Here is a 17,224-nt window from a genome sequence, read left to right as displayed (position 1 = left end):
TTTTCTAGCTTCTTTATAATCCTCAAAGGTTTGATTTTAACTTCCTAAGATTTACATATGCTTCCTTTTCCTTCTTAACTCAATCCACTATCTCTCTTATCACCTTTGTCCTTCCCTCTTACTGGAATGCACCTGTCCTGTCCTCTGTGCAGTTGGCCTTTAAACACCCTCCATGATCCTTTATTGTTTGATATTGGCATTAAACACTGAAAACTTAGTGGGTCATTGGAAGCTATTATTCCCCAATATTTAGTTACTGTATGAACTTATTTTTAAATGAGCTAAATGCATTTTGTCCCTTTGGCAGTGAGAATAATGCTGTTGTCTTCTAAGTAGGACTGAGATTTTCACTGAGTTTACCTAACTGCTATGGCTGATACAAGATACAACACTCTGTGTTACCACACAACATTTGGAATATGTAGCTGTTAATAAATCACATCAAAGCTCATTACCAACATAACATTCAGTCTTCAGTAAGGAGAGAAGGGAGAGAAAGGGGCATTGAAGTGTGGCATGGATGAACTAATTATCTGCATCATCTATTTCTTTTAATGAAAAGCACTGCATTTTCAAAAGGCAAGAAATTGAAGCCATGAGTATGAATTTATATGAGTATTTATGTGCATCCAGTGTTGATGCCTGAAATTCTCCTGTTGCCCATGCATATTTGATTTATTAAGCTTGAATGCTTGTGGTAATAATGCTGTCAGCGCTAAGCATGCACTCAGTCAGATTCAAGTGAGCACTGTGATGTCAGTGAGAATGCAGGATCTGTGATTGGGGAATTGTGCTTCTGTGTTCCTAGTTATGATTCTTTGCAATTACTGGAACTTTCTGAGGGTAAATACACTTCAAGTTGTGCTTTTAATTTCAAAAATAATTTTGCCTTGCAAAACCAATTGTATTCATACAACATTTAATCATCCCAATGTTGTGTATCTTCCCCACAAATAATTCTGACTGGAAATCAAATGAAAATTTCAGCGGTAGTTTTAACATCTATTTTTCATGTTTTCAACAAGGTTTTCAGATTTGACCTTATGCCCTACTCCTTTTTCAATTCCTTATGTTCTCATGATAAAACAGTCCACTCGATTGACAGTCCATCCATCTACTTAAACATCCATCACTGACACACCATGTATCTACAGCAGGCGTTGCAACATATCACCAAGGTTTCATTGACAGCAACTCCTAAAGTTGCATCTTACACCATCTAGAAGTAGATGGGCAACAGTGCCACCATCACTTCCTTATTTCCCTTCCAAGTCATTGTCTTGATTAGACATATTTTGTTATTCCTTCTTCAATCCTAGATTAAAGTCCTGAAACTACACATCTATATGTGAGGGAGTACTTTCATTTCATGGATTATAATGGTTCAAAAACAAGATTCACCTCTACCATTTGACAGGCAACTAGGGATGGGCCAGGAATATCTATGACATACACTTCCCAAGAATAAATAGAAAAACTTGTTGAGCATTTTGCAGGATTTACAGTATTTACAGGAATATTTACAGAAAGTCTGTCTGTAACAGAGGTTTCAGTGAATTTAAATGGAAGGAACCTCAGAGTAATTTCTAGGGATGTGTGATCCTATTTTCTTATTCCCCTTGATGTTCTGCTGTGGCATGGCTTACCATCCAAACAGTGGAGGTGAAAACCTACTTCAGTCTTTTAATTAAAAGCACATTATTTCAAAGTCTGGTCATGTTCCTTGGAGATTACATTTCTCTTTCAATACCCAACGATGATGTGTTGCTTTATGCAACATAAGATATTTATATATAATATAGTATATATATCACTAACAGAAGTAACCAGGATTAAGTGACTAAGTGCACTTTACAGTTGCTGCTCTGTAATGAGGACCTGATTAATACTGAACTGGAGATCTGCTGGAGATACTATAATAGGCCTCACCATCTTGGTGCCAAATAGAGGAGAAAAATCAGTAGCCCTATTTCAAACTTTGTTTCCTCCACTGAATCTGAACTGACATATTGTTTTCCATCATCCAGTACTGGATGAGCAGACGTTTTTGTAAATTATTGACTTTTTCGTTCCCTAATCACTTTTTCTGTCAGTCTTACTTATAACCATCTGAGGGTGAGCTGAACCATTCTCATCCTTGCAGTCATATGTGACCACAAGAAGAACATACCTACTCTATCAGCATTGCCTATTTCCACCTCTATAATATTGTATAACAGTTCTCCTCCCTCCATTCTTCAGCTGCTGAGATTCTCGTCCATGCCTCTATTATTGATAAACTTGACTATGCTGATGCTAGCATAGTCACTGACCTGAAATGACCTGGCTAGCCTTCCATTTTCCTTTTTTCTCATTCTCAAGTCTTTCTGTGAGCTTTTCTGGTCCTATAATCCTCCAAGATTGCTGCAGTCCATGATTCTGAGCACTTAAACACTTCTGAGCAAAGTTGTTCTGCCATTGGCAGTTGTACTTTGACCTTCTTAGATCCTAAGCTCTGGAATTCCCTTCCTAAAAGACTGCATTTTTATAAGATGCTCTAATGAAAGTTTATTGACATGTCATACTTATCTCTCCATATTTAGCTAGCTGTGGCCTGAGAAATTAAGGGGGATGTCCAAGAATTGATCCTTGTGGACACCATAGGTAATGATGTGAACACAGAAAGAAAAGCTATTGCTGCTTATTTTCTAATACAACTTGGTAGATATGAATGAAGTGTGTACAGTCCCCTTCAAACAATGGTAACAGGTTGGAAAAGGATGATGGGGTCAAATGTGGCAAAAGGTTGAGGACAGAAGAAATAGATTACCTTTGAAACAATTATGAAAGAGTTCTGGATAAGATTGACATTGACTTGAGGGACTATAACATGTTCAAGGAATAAAAACAGAAAATGCCAGAAATACTCAGTCAGCATCTGTGGAGAAGTGGACAGAGCCAAAATTTCAGGTCAGTGACCTTTCAACAATGCATGTCGAAAGCATTGATGCAGGGTTTTGACTTGAAACGTTGACAATTCCTTTCCCCCCACAGATGCTGCTCGACCTGCTGAGTTCCTCCAGCAGATTGTTTGTTGCTCCAGATTCCAGCATCTTAAGATATCTTTATCAGTCACATGTACATTGAAACACACAGTGATATGCATCTTTGCGTAGAGTGTTCTGGGGGCAGCCCGCAAGTGTTGCCACGCTTCCGGCGCCAACATAACAAGCCCACAACTTCCTAACCTGTACATCTTTGGAATGTGGGAGGAAACCGGAGCACCTAGAGGAAACCCATGCAGACATGGGGAGAAATTACAAACTCCTTACAGACTGCGACCGGAATTGAACCCAGGTCGCTGGTGCTGTAACAGTGTTACGCTAACCGCTACACTACTGTGCCTGCAGTTTCTTGTATCTCCTTTCAACAATGCTGTCTGACCAGCTGACACTTACAGCATTTTCTGGTTTTTGGCACCTGTAAGTATTGTGTTTTGCATTTTGAACATTTTCAAGGAAATTGGAGTAGACAGGAAAGTGAAGATGGGTGATTAGTTGATGGAGGAATGATGGAGGAAGCTAAGTGATATTGTTGGAGGAGAAGGGTGATGGTGGCAGATTTGAAGGAGAGAGAAGGAGGTACTACCTGAGGAGAATGAAGAGCTACTAATATAAGCTGAGAATGAATGGAGTTAGAAGGAACACTTGAGAAAGCTGGAAGGTTAGAACAATGGGCTGATGAAAGGAAGGGAAGTGCCACGGGATAGTGTTAGGGATGCCCTGTCTTTGAATGAAACAGTTGTTCAAGTCTCACAGCATCCTTCAACAGAATGGACAAACTAACTTTTCCGGTGTGAACCCCTCTTCTGGAGTTCTGATGAAAGGTTTACATCTGAAGTGGTAATGTGGCTGAGTATTTATGCTTTTTTTTGCATTTCCAGCCATCTAGTTTTGTTGAGCCTGGTTGAAATTCACTGTTTGATTTATGCACACCAGACGTAGCAGATGACTGTGGTTCAGTCCCAATATAATTTGAACAAAAAGAAAACAAAAAAGGAGATAATTGTGATAAATGCAGGAAAAGAAGGGACGTACTCATTATCATGATTAGTTGTTAAATGAATTTTTCGATAAAGCTACTAAATTACAAATAGATGTTTCAGTGCTGTGCACACCTGCAGAGTGGATAAAGTTACATAGAATCAGACAAAGTACACAACACAGAAATAGGCCTTGACAACATTTCTCTCTTTCTTTCGTTACCTAATTCAATATGCAAAATCATTTTTCTCTTCATTTTAATATGCTCATCTAGCCATCAAGCTGTTCCTTTTAATGCATTTTAAGAATGTATTCATGAGATATAGGCATTATTAGCAAGGCCAACATTTATTGTCCGTCCTATTAGACTTTGAGAGGTTGTGGTATGCCACTACCTTGAAGTGCTGTGCTTGCTGTCGTGTTTCAGGTTGGACAGCACATTATATTTACACAAAAACAAAACTACTGAAGGAACTCAGTATTGGCAGTCCCTTGTGTCTGCTTTATATATCCAGATTAGTGTGGTGTGTGACTTGGAGTAGAACTTGCAGTTGGTGGAGTTCCCAAGTGCTTCCTCTTCCTGTTCTTCTGGGAGTTAGTGGTTACAAGTTTGGAGGTGCATGAGAGGTCTACTTATCTGTCTCTCTATTCCATATTTCAGTGGCACCTGAAGTTAAAGTCTTAAGAGTTAGATGTGGAAGTCATAGGTGGCTGCTGTAACCACAACAAATTTTATTGCTGAGATGTGAAGAGGATGATTTTTCTTGTTCTCAGAGTATCCAAAAAAGAAGTCCGTTTTAAATTTAGAGGTTAGCTGCAACAGATATTCCAAGTTGGAGATGAGGTTAAACATTTCAAGTTTACTTAATATAAGAGAAATCTTTGAAATTTTTGAGTTGTTTACAATTTTTTAAAAAAAGCAGCGAATGCAAACCTCTGTTTCCTTGATATTGCTTTAAATCCCTGAATAAGTCACTGCTGGCTGGAGTGGCAACTACATTTACAAAGATAATTGCTTAAAAATTATAGAAACATGCTGAATAGCAGCCTGATTGGACTAGTGTGACCGGAATAGAATTTGAATGATTTGTGGCTATTACCGTACAACAGATCCACCACTGAAAAACTCGGTGGGCCAGTTTTACTCTCTCTTCTATTCTCATTTAGACTTGCTTTTGGAGACTTGTTTATCACCTTGTTTCTTTCCAACAGCATATTCTGTACTTGCCCACCCATTGGGATTATTAAATGTACATTGTGTACATGGCTCAGTCCACCAAATGTCCATAGTTATTCCTCTCTTCTCCTTCTTCCTGCCACTGCTGTGAAGATAAACAAAACCATCCAAGAACCTGTTTTACTAGGCTTACGTGCTACCCACCCAGGGGTTGCTGTGACCCACAATTAGCTGCACTTTCTCCTTCCCTACCAGGGCTTTCCTGAGGCTCAATATTGGTGAGGCAAGTGGCCCAAAATCGGTCTTGTTCAAAGGAGCACGTTGGCTCTTGACACAAGACCAGTAGAAGCTACCTCCTGAGATGATTAAAATGAGGCTTGATGCCCAATTTCAGCTGACCCTGTTTCGGGTCGAGACCCTTCATCTGGACTGGAAAGAGAGCGGTGAGATAGCCAGTATAAAAAGGTGGAGGGAGGGGCTGGAGCAAGAACTGACAGGTGATAGGTGGATCCAGGTGAGGGGGGGGGGGTTGATAAGCAGATGAGGGAGGGAGGAAGTGGGAATGATGTTAGAAACTGAGAGGTGATAGGTGGAAGTGACAAAGGGCTGAAGAAGGCGGAATCTGATAGGAGAGGACGGTGGAGCATGGAATAAAGGGAAGGAGGTGCGGAGGGGAACTGGTGGGAGGAGTGTCTGGGTGATGGGCAGATGGTGGAGGAGGGGAAAGAGAGAGGGTGATGGGGGCTCACTGGATCAGGAGGAGGGAGAAAAGAATGAATGGGGAGAAAAGGGTCTCTCAACCTGCATACGGTGTGCATTGCTCCATATTTCCAGCATCTGCAGTCTCTTGTGTCTCAATAAAACTGAATGCTGGAAATGTGTGGTACAAGACTGTAAGTCTGATTATCTGAAACTGTTGAATTTAATGTGGAGTCTTGAAAGCTGTGATGTGCCAAGTCAGAAGATGAGGTGTGGTTGTTTGAATTTACATTGAGCTTCAATGGAACAAAATATCCTAAAATACTTAGCAGCTGACAAATTACTTTTGAATTGCAGTACCTATGGGGAAAAAGTAGATCCACAAAACAATACTGTTGCCACCTTTTCAGGCGGTGAGTTCCTCACCCCTACTGAGGGGCTAGGTAGAACAGTCCTGGTTTTATTAGCTTTCCCTCAAGCAGTGAATAAAAAGTTAGCTTTTCCTTTCAGTTTCAGTTATTTGCTGGGCAACTTTCATAAAGGAAACCCAAGTGGTGCTTGTTTAATGTGTGTTCCACTTAAGAGAGCCCAGTTTTGTCCTTAAAAACTGGCAGTAGGTCCATCATTGGCACGCAAAAAGGGCCTTGTTTTATCTCAGGTGGCCAGTGAGATGCCTGCAAAGCTGCTTTTATCAGAATTAGCTGTAATGCAGGGTGGAAAAAATCATCAAAAATGTAATATACAGAAGGACCCCATACAGCCAATTGCATGTGTTACCAGTTAAAAAAGAGCTCATCAGTCTATCTCACCTTTGTGCATTAAGTCCACAGTCCTGCAGGTCGTAGCTCTTCAGATACACAAAACAATACTGTTGCCACCTTTTCAGGCGGTGAGTTCCTCACCCCTACTGCACTCTGAGTGAAAGGAAATTTCCTCATTTCCCCTCTGAACATTCTAATGAGTACATTAAATCTATGCTCATCGGTTCTTGACCCTTCTGCTAACGAAAATATGTCCATCCTATTTACTCTAATTAGGTCCTTCATAAATATGTATACCACGGTTAAGTCTCCCTTTGGTTATGTCTCCCTTTAATTCTCACATACAGAATGTTTGACCAAAGCTTGTTCTCTTTGTCCACAATTTACAACAGAACACAGACACACTAATGAGTAATTTCTAAATCACAGTTTATGCAGCCAAATAATGTAGCCAGTTAGCAAAAAGCAAGATGACAAAACACTACTTGTTGTATGTTAATTCTTTTGGTGATACTGGTTCAGGGATAAATGTTGGTCTGGATAGTGACTGTACTGCCTACAATTCTTTGAAAATTTGTCAGGTCTTTCACACCTCCATGAACAAATAGTTGGAGATCATTTTAACACTGTATCTGAAAGATAGCAGTTCGGATAAGGCAGTATTCTCCCTCCCCTGTATTATGCTGATGTTAGACTCGAATGAAATGGTGTAGTGATGCTTGAATCCAGAGCTCCTGCAGAGCCAGACAAATTCATTGATTAAGACTGTTAGGAAAGCAAATTCTACTGAGTGAGATTCTATTAGAGAGCTATCTGTGAGGAAGTTGTTTGGCTCACTGCTACAGTCAAGATGCATTTGAATTTCAACAAACCCACTTAGTTCACAACAAAACATTGCTCAAGCCTTTGACAAAACAAAGAACAGGAAATGATTGGAAGGCACCATTGATTAACCAACTAAAATGCTTCCAGGAAAAACTACAGATTACTCAGTAGGAGTTGTGGCCAAGACATTTCTTTTTGTTTGATGTATGAAATGTATAATGATCATACCGTGTAGAAGAGTCCACGCTTTGTTAAATGTAAAACGATTTCAAGAAACAAAGACAAAGCGGGTCACTCATTGGCCTAACATTTTTCGATCAGAACTCACGCTTTATGCTTCAAAGAAGCTTTCTTCCATATTTGGAAGGATGTGTTCAAGTCCCACCCCAAAGACTTAGCAAAAAAATTCTCAGTAGTAAGGGAGTGCTGCATTTTCAGAAGCACATCCCCGTCTGCTCTCTCGTATGGACATAAAAGGTTCCGTGGCACCAGTGTGAAGAAAATCTTTCATCTCTCAACCAACAATACTATTTGTGGGATCTTGCTGTGAGAAGATTGGCTGCTGTGATTTCTACATTACCTCAATGACTAAACGTCCAAAGTACTTCAATGACTGCAAATGTGCTTACAGGGATAGAAAGGTCCCCTATTAATGCAAATCTTCCTTTCTTTCACATTTTAATTTGCCTGCTCTCTTTTTGTATGGATTGAAGAAGGATTTCTGATGATGAAGTTTTATCATATAGACCATTACTGCATGAACTTTTAACAATGTTTTGAGTTAAATATCTGTGTGAGTAGGATAAAGGATATCTTAAATTATTAGCAATCATTTTGGTTTGTCTTCTACTGAACAGATAAAAAGATACCATGGGTAAATGCATTGTCATACTGTATAGTTCAGTTATCCAATTGCTTTTAACAGATTCAAGAATCCCAAATTTTTCCCTCATTGCTGTTCTAAATAGCCTGAATGAGGCCTACTGCATTGTAAGTTAGTTTATGCATAAAGATTGATAAAAAAACTGATAAGATGAGTTTGACAAAAAAAAATGCTTGGCCTTGTTGAGGCCTAGAAATGGGATTATATTTTTGTGAGATCCAATTTCAATGAAAAATAAAATGTAATTGAATATTGAGGACTTCATATTGTTAACTATTATTAGCTTGGATGCTGACAAAAACTCTTGAATACATCCTAAAGGTCTCTGAGAGTGTAAATAATGCATTAATGGGAATGAAAAGATAATTATTCAGTTAGCAGAATAATTTCATTCTTCTATCTTTGACTTCTCCCCTGGTTTCTTCATGTCCCTGTGGGATCTTCATTTTATAATAGGCTGGTGGAATGAATGCTCTTTTCTGATTCTTGACAGTTTTAAAAACAGCTTTTGGCAAAAGTCTGGGAGCAGATTACCTTGCCTGCTTTCCTGCTCAAACAAAGCCTTTAGGTAACAAAGTAAAAATTGTTCTCTTATTAGAACCCAGTTATTAGAATGTCTCAAATAATGAACTCAGCAGAATGGGAAAGGCAATTTGATTAAATCATATTACATCGAGATGGCAAATGTTCAACAGCTTTTTATTATCCCTGACAGAAAGAACAAACTGATATTCTTACAACACCTTTCATGTCCTTGGGCTATCCCAAAGCACGGTTTTTGAAGTATGATCACTATTAGAAACAGAGAACATTTACAGGGTAACTATTGGCTAAGGTATTGAGGAAGCTGCCTCAGTTTCTCTTTGGATTTTTTGATTTTGTTGTTCATTTTTCAGGATCTGGATTTAGACAGCAAGTGCAACATTTATTGCTAATCCCTCATTGCCCTGAAATGACCACTGACTTGAATGACTTTCTGGTGAAGGTACTCCCAGAGTGCTGTTAGGTAGGGAGTTCCTGAACTTCGACCCAGCAATGATGAAGGACTGATGATATATTTCCAGATCAGGATATGTACAACATGGAGTATAACCTGCAGTTGGTGGCATTCCTGTGAACTTTCTGCTCTTGTTCCTCATGGTAGCTGCCATAGGTTTGGGAGTTGGAATAGCACAGGCAATGCAAAACAGTGCAATTTGTAGTGGTACAAACTGCAGCAACCATGAATGGTGGGGAAGGGACAGAGTGTTTAGGGTGATCTATGGGGTGCTAACCGAGTGGGCTGCTTCAACCTGGATGCTGTTAAGCTTTTTGAGAGTTGTTGGAGCTGTACTCATCCAGGCAAGTTCCATCATGTTCATGACTTGTGACTTTTAGATGATGGAAAAGCTTTAAAGTGTTTGGAGGTGATTCAAGATACCCAATTTCAAACCTGTTCTTGTAAGCCTGGCGTTTATGGGTTGGTCATTAGTGGCTTCTTGAATATTGATGATGTGGCTGCAGTGGTAATGCCACTGTATCTCAAGAATAGGTGGTTAGACTATGTCTCATTAGACATGGTCATTGCTTGGCATTTTGTTGATGCAGTTGTTACTTGCCACCTATCAGCCCATGCCTGAATGTTATCTACATGTAGCCATAGATTACTTCATTTGTTCAGGAGTTGTGAATGGACTTCAATGTTGTGTAACCGTCATTGAACATATCTACTTTTGACTTTATGATGAAAGGAAGGACATTGATTAAAGAGATAAAGAAGGTTGGGTCTAGGACACTGCCCTTAGGAGCTCCTGTAAAGATGCCGCAGAGTTGGATTGATTGACCTTCAATAATCACAATCATCTTCCTTTCTGCAAAGTATGATTTCAACCATTGGAGTGTTTTTTCCTTGATGCCAGTTGACAGCAGTTTTACCAGGGCTCCTTGATGCAACACTCATTTAAATGCTACCTTGATATCAAGGGCAGTCACCTCACGTCTAGAATTCAGTTGGTTGGTTCATGCTTGAATCAAGGCTGTGTTGAGAATGACAGAGTATACTTGTACACTAACTACTTTCAGTGTTTCTTTCAAATGTTGTTCATCTTAGAGGACTGCTGATTCATCAGCTGAGAAAGAACTGTAGGTTGGGAATCAGGAGGAGGTTTCATTATTCTAGCTGTTCAAGAAGGCAGCTCATCACCAACTTCTCAGGGCACCTAGGGATGGGCAATTAAATCTAGCTCAGCCTGTGAAGACCACATCCCTTGAATGAATATTTAAAAAAAGGTTGTCCTGATGTCCTGAGACTTCATGGATCTGAAGTCAATGTTGAGAACTCCAAGGGTGACTTCTTTCCACCTGTAAATCACAACGTCACCACCTTTGGTGGGTCTGTTCTGCCAATGGGACAAGATGTACTCTGTGATGGAGGAGTCTGGAACATTGTCTATAAAGTGCTATTACATGAGTATGATTCTGCCAGACTGTTACTTGACTAGTCTGTGAGACAGTGTTTCCAATTTAGACACCGGACCCAATTGTTTGTAAGGAACAACTTGCAAGGTTGACAAGACTGTAAGTGATGTTTGCTTGTCTGAATTTGGTGCCGAGCAATTTTATTTTTTTCTCTGAACGTAGTGGTATTGGTACGTGAGTGATTCGCTGGGTACTTTAAGAGCCATCCACATGGGTGGGTCTAGAATTCCATTTAGTCCAAACCAGGTAAAGATGGCAGACTTCCTTCCCTGCAGGGTGTGAGTGAACCAGGTGGGTGTTTATGACAACGTGGTAGTTTTTGTGGTCACCATTACTAAGACTAGTTGTTTTCTTGCATTAAAGGATTATTAGTTGAATTTAAATTCAAAAGCTGCCTTAGTGGGATTTGAACTCAAAACAGTGGATTGTTAGTTCAGGCTTCTTGATGGTTACTCACATAATTTAACTTCTGCTCCAGCACTGTATCCTATTGTTCCATGAGATTTTTTTACAATCCACTGAAAGAACAGATGGGGACCTTGTTCATGTTGTATCCTAAAGGTGACACATCCAACAATGTTGCACTCCCTCAGCTTTCTCTTTTCCCTGGAATTTAAAACCATAAATTATGAACTGGAGGCAAGAGACCTATCATAAATCTAAAGTTAATGATAGCATCTTAATGCTAATGTGCTTCAGGAAAATTGTCAAAGAGTTTTAATTAGCTGAATGGCATGGAAATGAAGCTTTGATCTGCAAAAGGCTGAATCTCTGAGCAAAATCCCAGAAATCTAATCTTCATTTTTTAAACCATTGAAAGGAATATCAATTAGGCCATAGGATTCTTAACAATTATCTAACTGAAAAACTGACCCATTGAGTGCAGAAGCTCATGGATAGAAAATGAGGACCAAGGGAGCTTTATCCTTGCTCTCTCCAGGAGGACAAAGGCTGAGAGCAGAGGTGTGGGAAATAGGCGAGATGTGATCAAGGTAGAGGGGAAGCCATGATTCATGAAGAAGGAAGAAAAGCAATTTACAGTGGACAGTTAACCTAGCAGCCCACACATTTTCAGGGACGTGGAAGAAAACCAGAGCACCCCAAGGAAACCCATGTTGTCACAGGGAGATCATGCAAACTCCACACAGACAGCACTGAAGATCAGGATTGAACCCAGGTTGCTGTAGCTCTGAGGCATCAACTCTACTTGCTGTGCTATTATGCTGCTCACAATATGTTGGAGTACAAGTGCAGATGGAGTGACATGCATTTAATATTTTTCTTCAATCATCTCCTGTAGTCACTATTTACCTCCTGTTTAAAAACTACAGTTTGGCTTCCTACTGGTGCTACCTACTGGTGAAATCAAGTCCCCTGCTGATCCACGAATTAGAGTTGGTTACATGAAGCAATAATCAGGAGCAGCTTAATCATGCATTGCAATCCCTATCCCATTTGAGCCTTAAGTTTACCCTTGCCCCAAGAAAGGATTGGAAATGAAAGATTAATGTGTGCAAATTATACCAAATGTATAAGCAATTGGATAATTAGAGATTGAAACTAAATTAAATGGAATGAGATGAAGTAAACAAATTTGGTGGCAAAAGGGGGTAAGAAAGCAAAATTGGCCAAGTCACATTCTCCTTCCAAAATGTGATGCTTCTGGTATTTGGTCTCATTGATTTCATTTGTACTAGTTTTGAACTGGTTCCCTATGGACAACATTTCCCTTATTCTTGGTTGCAGATGAGAAATAACATCATTGTTAAAATTCGAACTTCACACCTACTGTCTTGGTTTATCTATGTTTTAAACATCAAACTTTGTGCTTACTGATTTGCAATGCTATTCACATTACAACCATATATCCAGGCTTCTGCCTATCCATTCACTCATCAGAATACTTGTTGGCTTGCATTGTAAACAATTCCAAAAGTAAATTGCTCTGAACAGTCAGTGTGTGGAATTTGTTAGTCTATCTTACCTGAAAGAGGAATTGCCGGTATTTACATACCATAGAAACAAACTATTATGTGGAAAATTGTACAAGTGTGAAGGGGTACATTTATAGTGATGAATTATTTTATCAGTTGCTAATGGTATCATGTTCCATTCTAAATAATTCAGACAAAATGCAGTTATATTTCCCAACAGTGTTTGCTCCATGAAATGGAGAATATTAAAGTCCTTTTGCAAACTAAGGCTAAACTATCACACTGTTTTACTGCATAATATTATTGTTTTGTATGAAAAGCTCAACATGTTGTTAACATTATCATTACTGGTATTCTGTTTTGTCGATACAAGTAATATTTGTGGGGTGTGTGATACTGTTATTAGACCCCCTTTTGCATGATCTATTCCTTGTCTTCACAAGTGTCACATGCCACTCTCAGTTTAGCTGGCTATCCTAATGCTGAAAGTGCGTAATTCATTCATACATTATTAATATTGTTGTTTTCATCACATTCAAAACCCAATGGATGTCCTGCTACTTTTACATTTTCTCCCATTATTTTGCTAAATGTATGTTTCAACTTCAAAAGCCATTCATCTGCTCCCTGAGTAGAAACAATGGATCTGTCAGTAAGGGATGATGGCCTTACAAATTAATTATGATTCGAGATGAACTAATTTTACAAGGACAAAATGGAATTGCTGTTGAAGGAAATCCTATTGTATGGTAATAATGCAGGAAACACTACCTCATGTTCTCAAGACAATATGAGAATAATGAAATATTCCTGTTATCTGCAAAATTTAAATGGTTGTAAAAGATACAGAGACAGTAAAGCTGCTTTCAGAATACCTTTTTTGAAATGAAATCTCTTATGTCTATCAACCCTACAGTAGCTGTTGAGGCTATCTGCTTCACATAACCATTGAGCTATATGTCAGTTTTCACTTTTTCCAATTTAATATTTGCACCTCTGTATTTTCACTTTGTTCACACAAGAATTTGTAATCTAGTGATTTATAGCTTTCTCCCAGTATCATTTTTCTCCTGAATTTTTGCAAATTTTGAGAAGTGCCATGACAGTTCTTCTACCACATATTACGTACCATTAAAAAATCTGTCATACATAAAGTATATATTTTTAAAAAATCTTAAAGAAGAAATGAATCAAGCTTTTCCTCCAGTATCCACCCCCACTTCACACAGAGCCCTTAGGCTCCTAAACATCTAGGACATCTAACTCAAAAAAAAATTGACTGTAACCACCTGGGCAGCTGACTACAATGAACTGAATATCGGAATAGACCATAATGGGCACCAGATTGCCTTTCTTGAGCTACCGCCCACTGAATGTCACCAATCCCCTCTCCACATCACTGACAGCCTTTGAACTTAATACTGTAACTGAAAAGTTAAAGAGTAAATTCAAAAATAAATTTGCAGCCAATAATGCTAATATTTGAAATGAATCATTATAGGTGTCTTTTGGAGTCTTGCTGCAAGCTGCTGTCTTCTATTTAGGTTCAGACTGCAATTGTTTTATCTTGCATATGTCAGGAGGAGATCAAGTATGCATACAAAAATCAAATCCACAAATATTGTGGTGAAATATATATAAAAATAACTAATTTGAATACTAAAGATGGTATCAAACACCTGCTTTGTTCCTGGTTTACTCTAGGTGAGTAAGCATCATTGACCGAGCACATATCACAGTGACCAACTTTAAGACTGTGTGCCAAAAGTTGGATCCTTTTATAAAGTCGGTCTTTAATAATATCAACATCTATTTGGAGATAAGAATGAATTGCAAGATCATTGGACTAGCCTCTGGTGATAACTAAATGTCAATTTCCAAAATCAATAATCTAAATTTTCAGTTTGAGTGCGTTTTATAGAGTTAGTTAATTGATTACCACTCTTGATAAATGTTTCTTATGAATCATGAGGGGGCAGAGGGTGTGATGGCGTGTGGGAGCAGTGCAGGTTGGAGGTAGAAATTACAAAACTTCTCAGAGCTGATTCCCAATCCTGGGTTATAGGTGATCAACACATTGTTGGTCAGGGAAGTGGCTGGCCAATCTACTCCCAGAAGGCAGGTAGGGAAAGTGTTTGACAAACCTGGCCCCAGTAGACAAATAAAGGAAGTGCACAATACAACTGCTCTTGAGAGGCATCAGGACCAGAATGCTGCTTGCTTTTAATTTGTTTGACTGTTTATTTTTAAGACTATAGGCTGGATTTTGAAACTTCTGGAGATCGTAATAGGGAAAGAAGTCAATAATGAGTTAAAAGCATTTATAACACAGCATGTAAGTCTGGGGGAGCAGTAGTGTTTCTCTCAGCCACAGCCTTTTATGTAACCTGCACTCAGATCTTATAAAGCATTACATACCCCATTTGTCTGCGATTTCCAACAGCTCAGACACTCAGTGATTTCTGACATTTACATACTCTGACCCATTTAGATCTTCAGCTGCCCAATTCCAGATCTCAAACTGTTCTTCATGATGTCTTGTTGCCCAATGCCCCCAAGCTTCAGGGCTGTTGCCCAACTGCCAATCTACTGCTCACCTTGCAATCCACTTCCCAGAACCTATCACAAGCAACACACAGCCAATCTGTGAATAAAACAGGCTGTCATGATTTTGAAAATAGGTCCCAGAGTTAAATTCATTAGGACTTGCAGGATCCTTTGCGGTCCCATTTACAAAAGCCTATTCTCCCTTCCTGCTAAAAGCAGATGTTGAAGCCATTATTTACAAAATTCTAGCTCTCAAAATGAATGTCCTCTGATGTTTCTGTTAACACAGACACAGAAAAGTATTTTCTAACAGCTGTACCCCTTCCAAGTGTGCAGACAAAATGGGGTATAGAATACTGAGTGGAAGTCATTGTCATGCACCTCCATATGCCTTGTTTTATTTTACCTTTTGAGAGTGGGAACCTGAAGATATACTTATGCAGATCTCAACAACTTGCACTTAAATGCTGTCTTTAATTTGGTGGAACATCTTATGAACCTTAGCAGAGATAAACTATAGTCAGAAAACATAGGTGGCTGACAGTATTGTCTAAGATGTGCATTTTGAAGGTGGCCTTGGAAGTAACAAGGTTTTGTTATTGCATCATGCAAATGAGATTTGTTTTGTTGCAGGCAATTAAAATTTTCCTATGTGTTCCTTGATATTTCTCACAGATCCGATAGTTGTATTTGTGAAAAAATGAGGATGTCATATTTGTCATGTATCTCCACTCTTTTATAAGAGATTGCCATTGTCCTTTTATATGAAGAATTTGCCTTGATGGTTATATTGAATTGTTATTATTTCTACCACAGCATTATTCAAAAACTGACCAAAGCTGGGCAGAGACCAAAAGATTTTAATACCTGCTCTAGTTTTCCTGCAGTCATTATAATTTATAAGCAGTACTTAGAGACTAATTTTGTACCTCTGAATAGGTATTTACTGATTTATTGCCTTTGTATGATTCTGCCAGAGCAAAGAAAAAGAACAAACCTCTAAATCTGAAGATACACAATAGTGTTGGCAGCTGTGAGAACATCCCTGCTCAACGTTCCCCTCTTCTCTCAGAACGTTCCTTGCGCTCCTTTTTTGTTGGACACCCATCTTTTCTTCCTTCTACACCTCCGGTTCACACTGAAGCCAATTTCTCATCAAGTAAGTAACATTGTCATTTTGAGGTGGTTGCTGAATCAACATGAGGTATACTAAAGATCAGAATTGAGCTGCTTCATTTTGAAAGGACATAAGCTATTTATTTCATACTTTTATAGCTTCTTTAGTTTTAATCCCATCAGTGCTTTAATATTATGTTGAATTGGTCATTTGCTTCAGTTCCATGAAGACCCACATCATTAGTTGTAAAAGAGCACTGTTGACTCAGTCATGGATCATTTGGAAAAGCTACACTCTATGGTACTACACTGTTTATTTAAGGCTCCAGCTGAAAACTCACAGTGGAGTAATATTCAAGATCTAATAGGAAACTTGTTGAGTAAGCTAATGATACATGGAGTATCTTAAAAAGCAGAGCTTGGTTTTAAGGATATTGAGGTTTTTTTGATCTTTAGAAAGCTTGATTTCAAAGTGATATTGTCAGTAAGAGTCCTAATTACAATAATATTCTATCCTTTGCTCAGAAGGCCTTCCAGAAAATGCTGTAATTAAAAAGGGAGCAATAAGATTTGTTTAAAGTTTTAAAAAAGTCCAAGTCTGAAGCCATGGAGCACTCAGTTCTGATAATAATGGTCAAGGTCTGTCATAATAGTGCAGCAGTAGAACTTCCAGCAAATCATTTATTAGAATGAGCTTTGACCATAATACTTATTAGTGAGGAGAGAAAATTTAGTTAGAATATGTGCAAAGATATTAATTTAAAGTTTCAGGGACATTTGACTCAGTTGTTAAATCATGTTTT

At 38.7% G+C, this 17,224-nt stretch overlaps 1 protein-coding gene across 1 annotated transcript in view; it reads left to right on the top strand.

Moving 5' to 3' along the window:
- ksr2 (kinase suppressor of ras 2) overlaps nt 1–17,224 on the top strand; it is a 298,317-nt gene that overhangs the window by 126,474 nt on the left and 154,619 nt on the right. The window contains 1 exon segment of the mRNA XM_052032133.1: nt 16,283–16,464. Coding sequence (XP_051888093.1) covers nt 16,283–16,464 — 182 coding nt within the window.

Source organism: Pristis pectinata, chromosome 17 (genome assembly GCF_009764475.1).
Source record: "Pristis pectinata isolate sPriPec2 chromosome 17, sPriPec2.1.pri, whole genome shotgun sequence".
Lineage (NCBI taxonomy): Eukaryota > Metazoa > Chordata > Chondrichthyes > Rhinopristiformes > Pristidae > Pristis > Pristis pectinata.
Note: the sequence above shows the minus strand (reverse complement) of the source record. Positions and strands in the feature narration are given on the sequence as shown.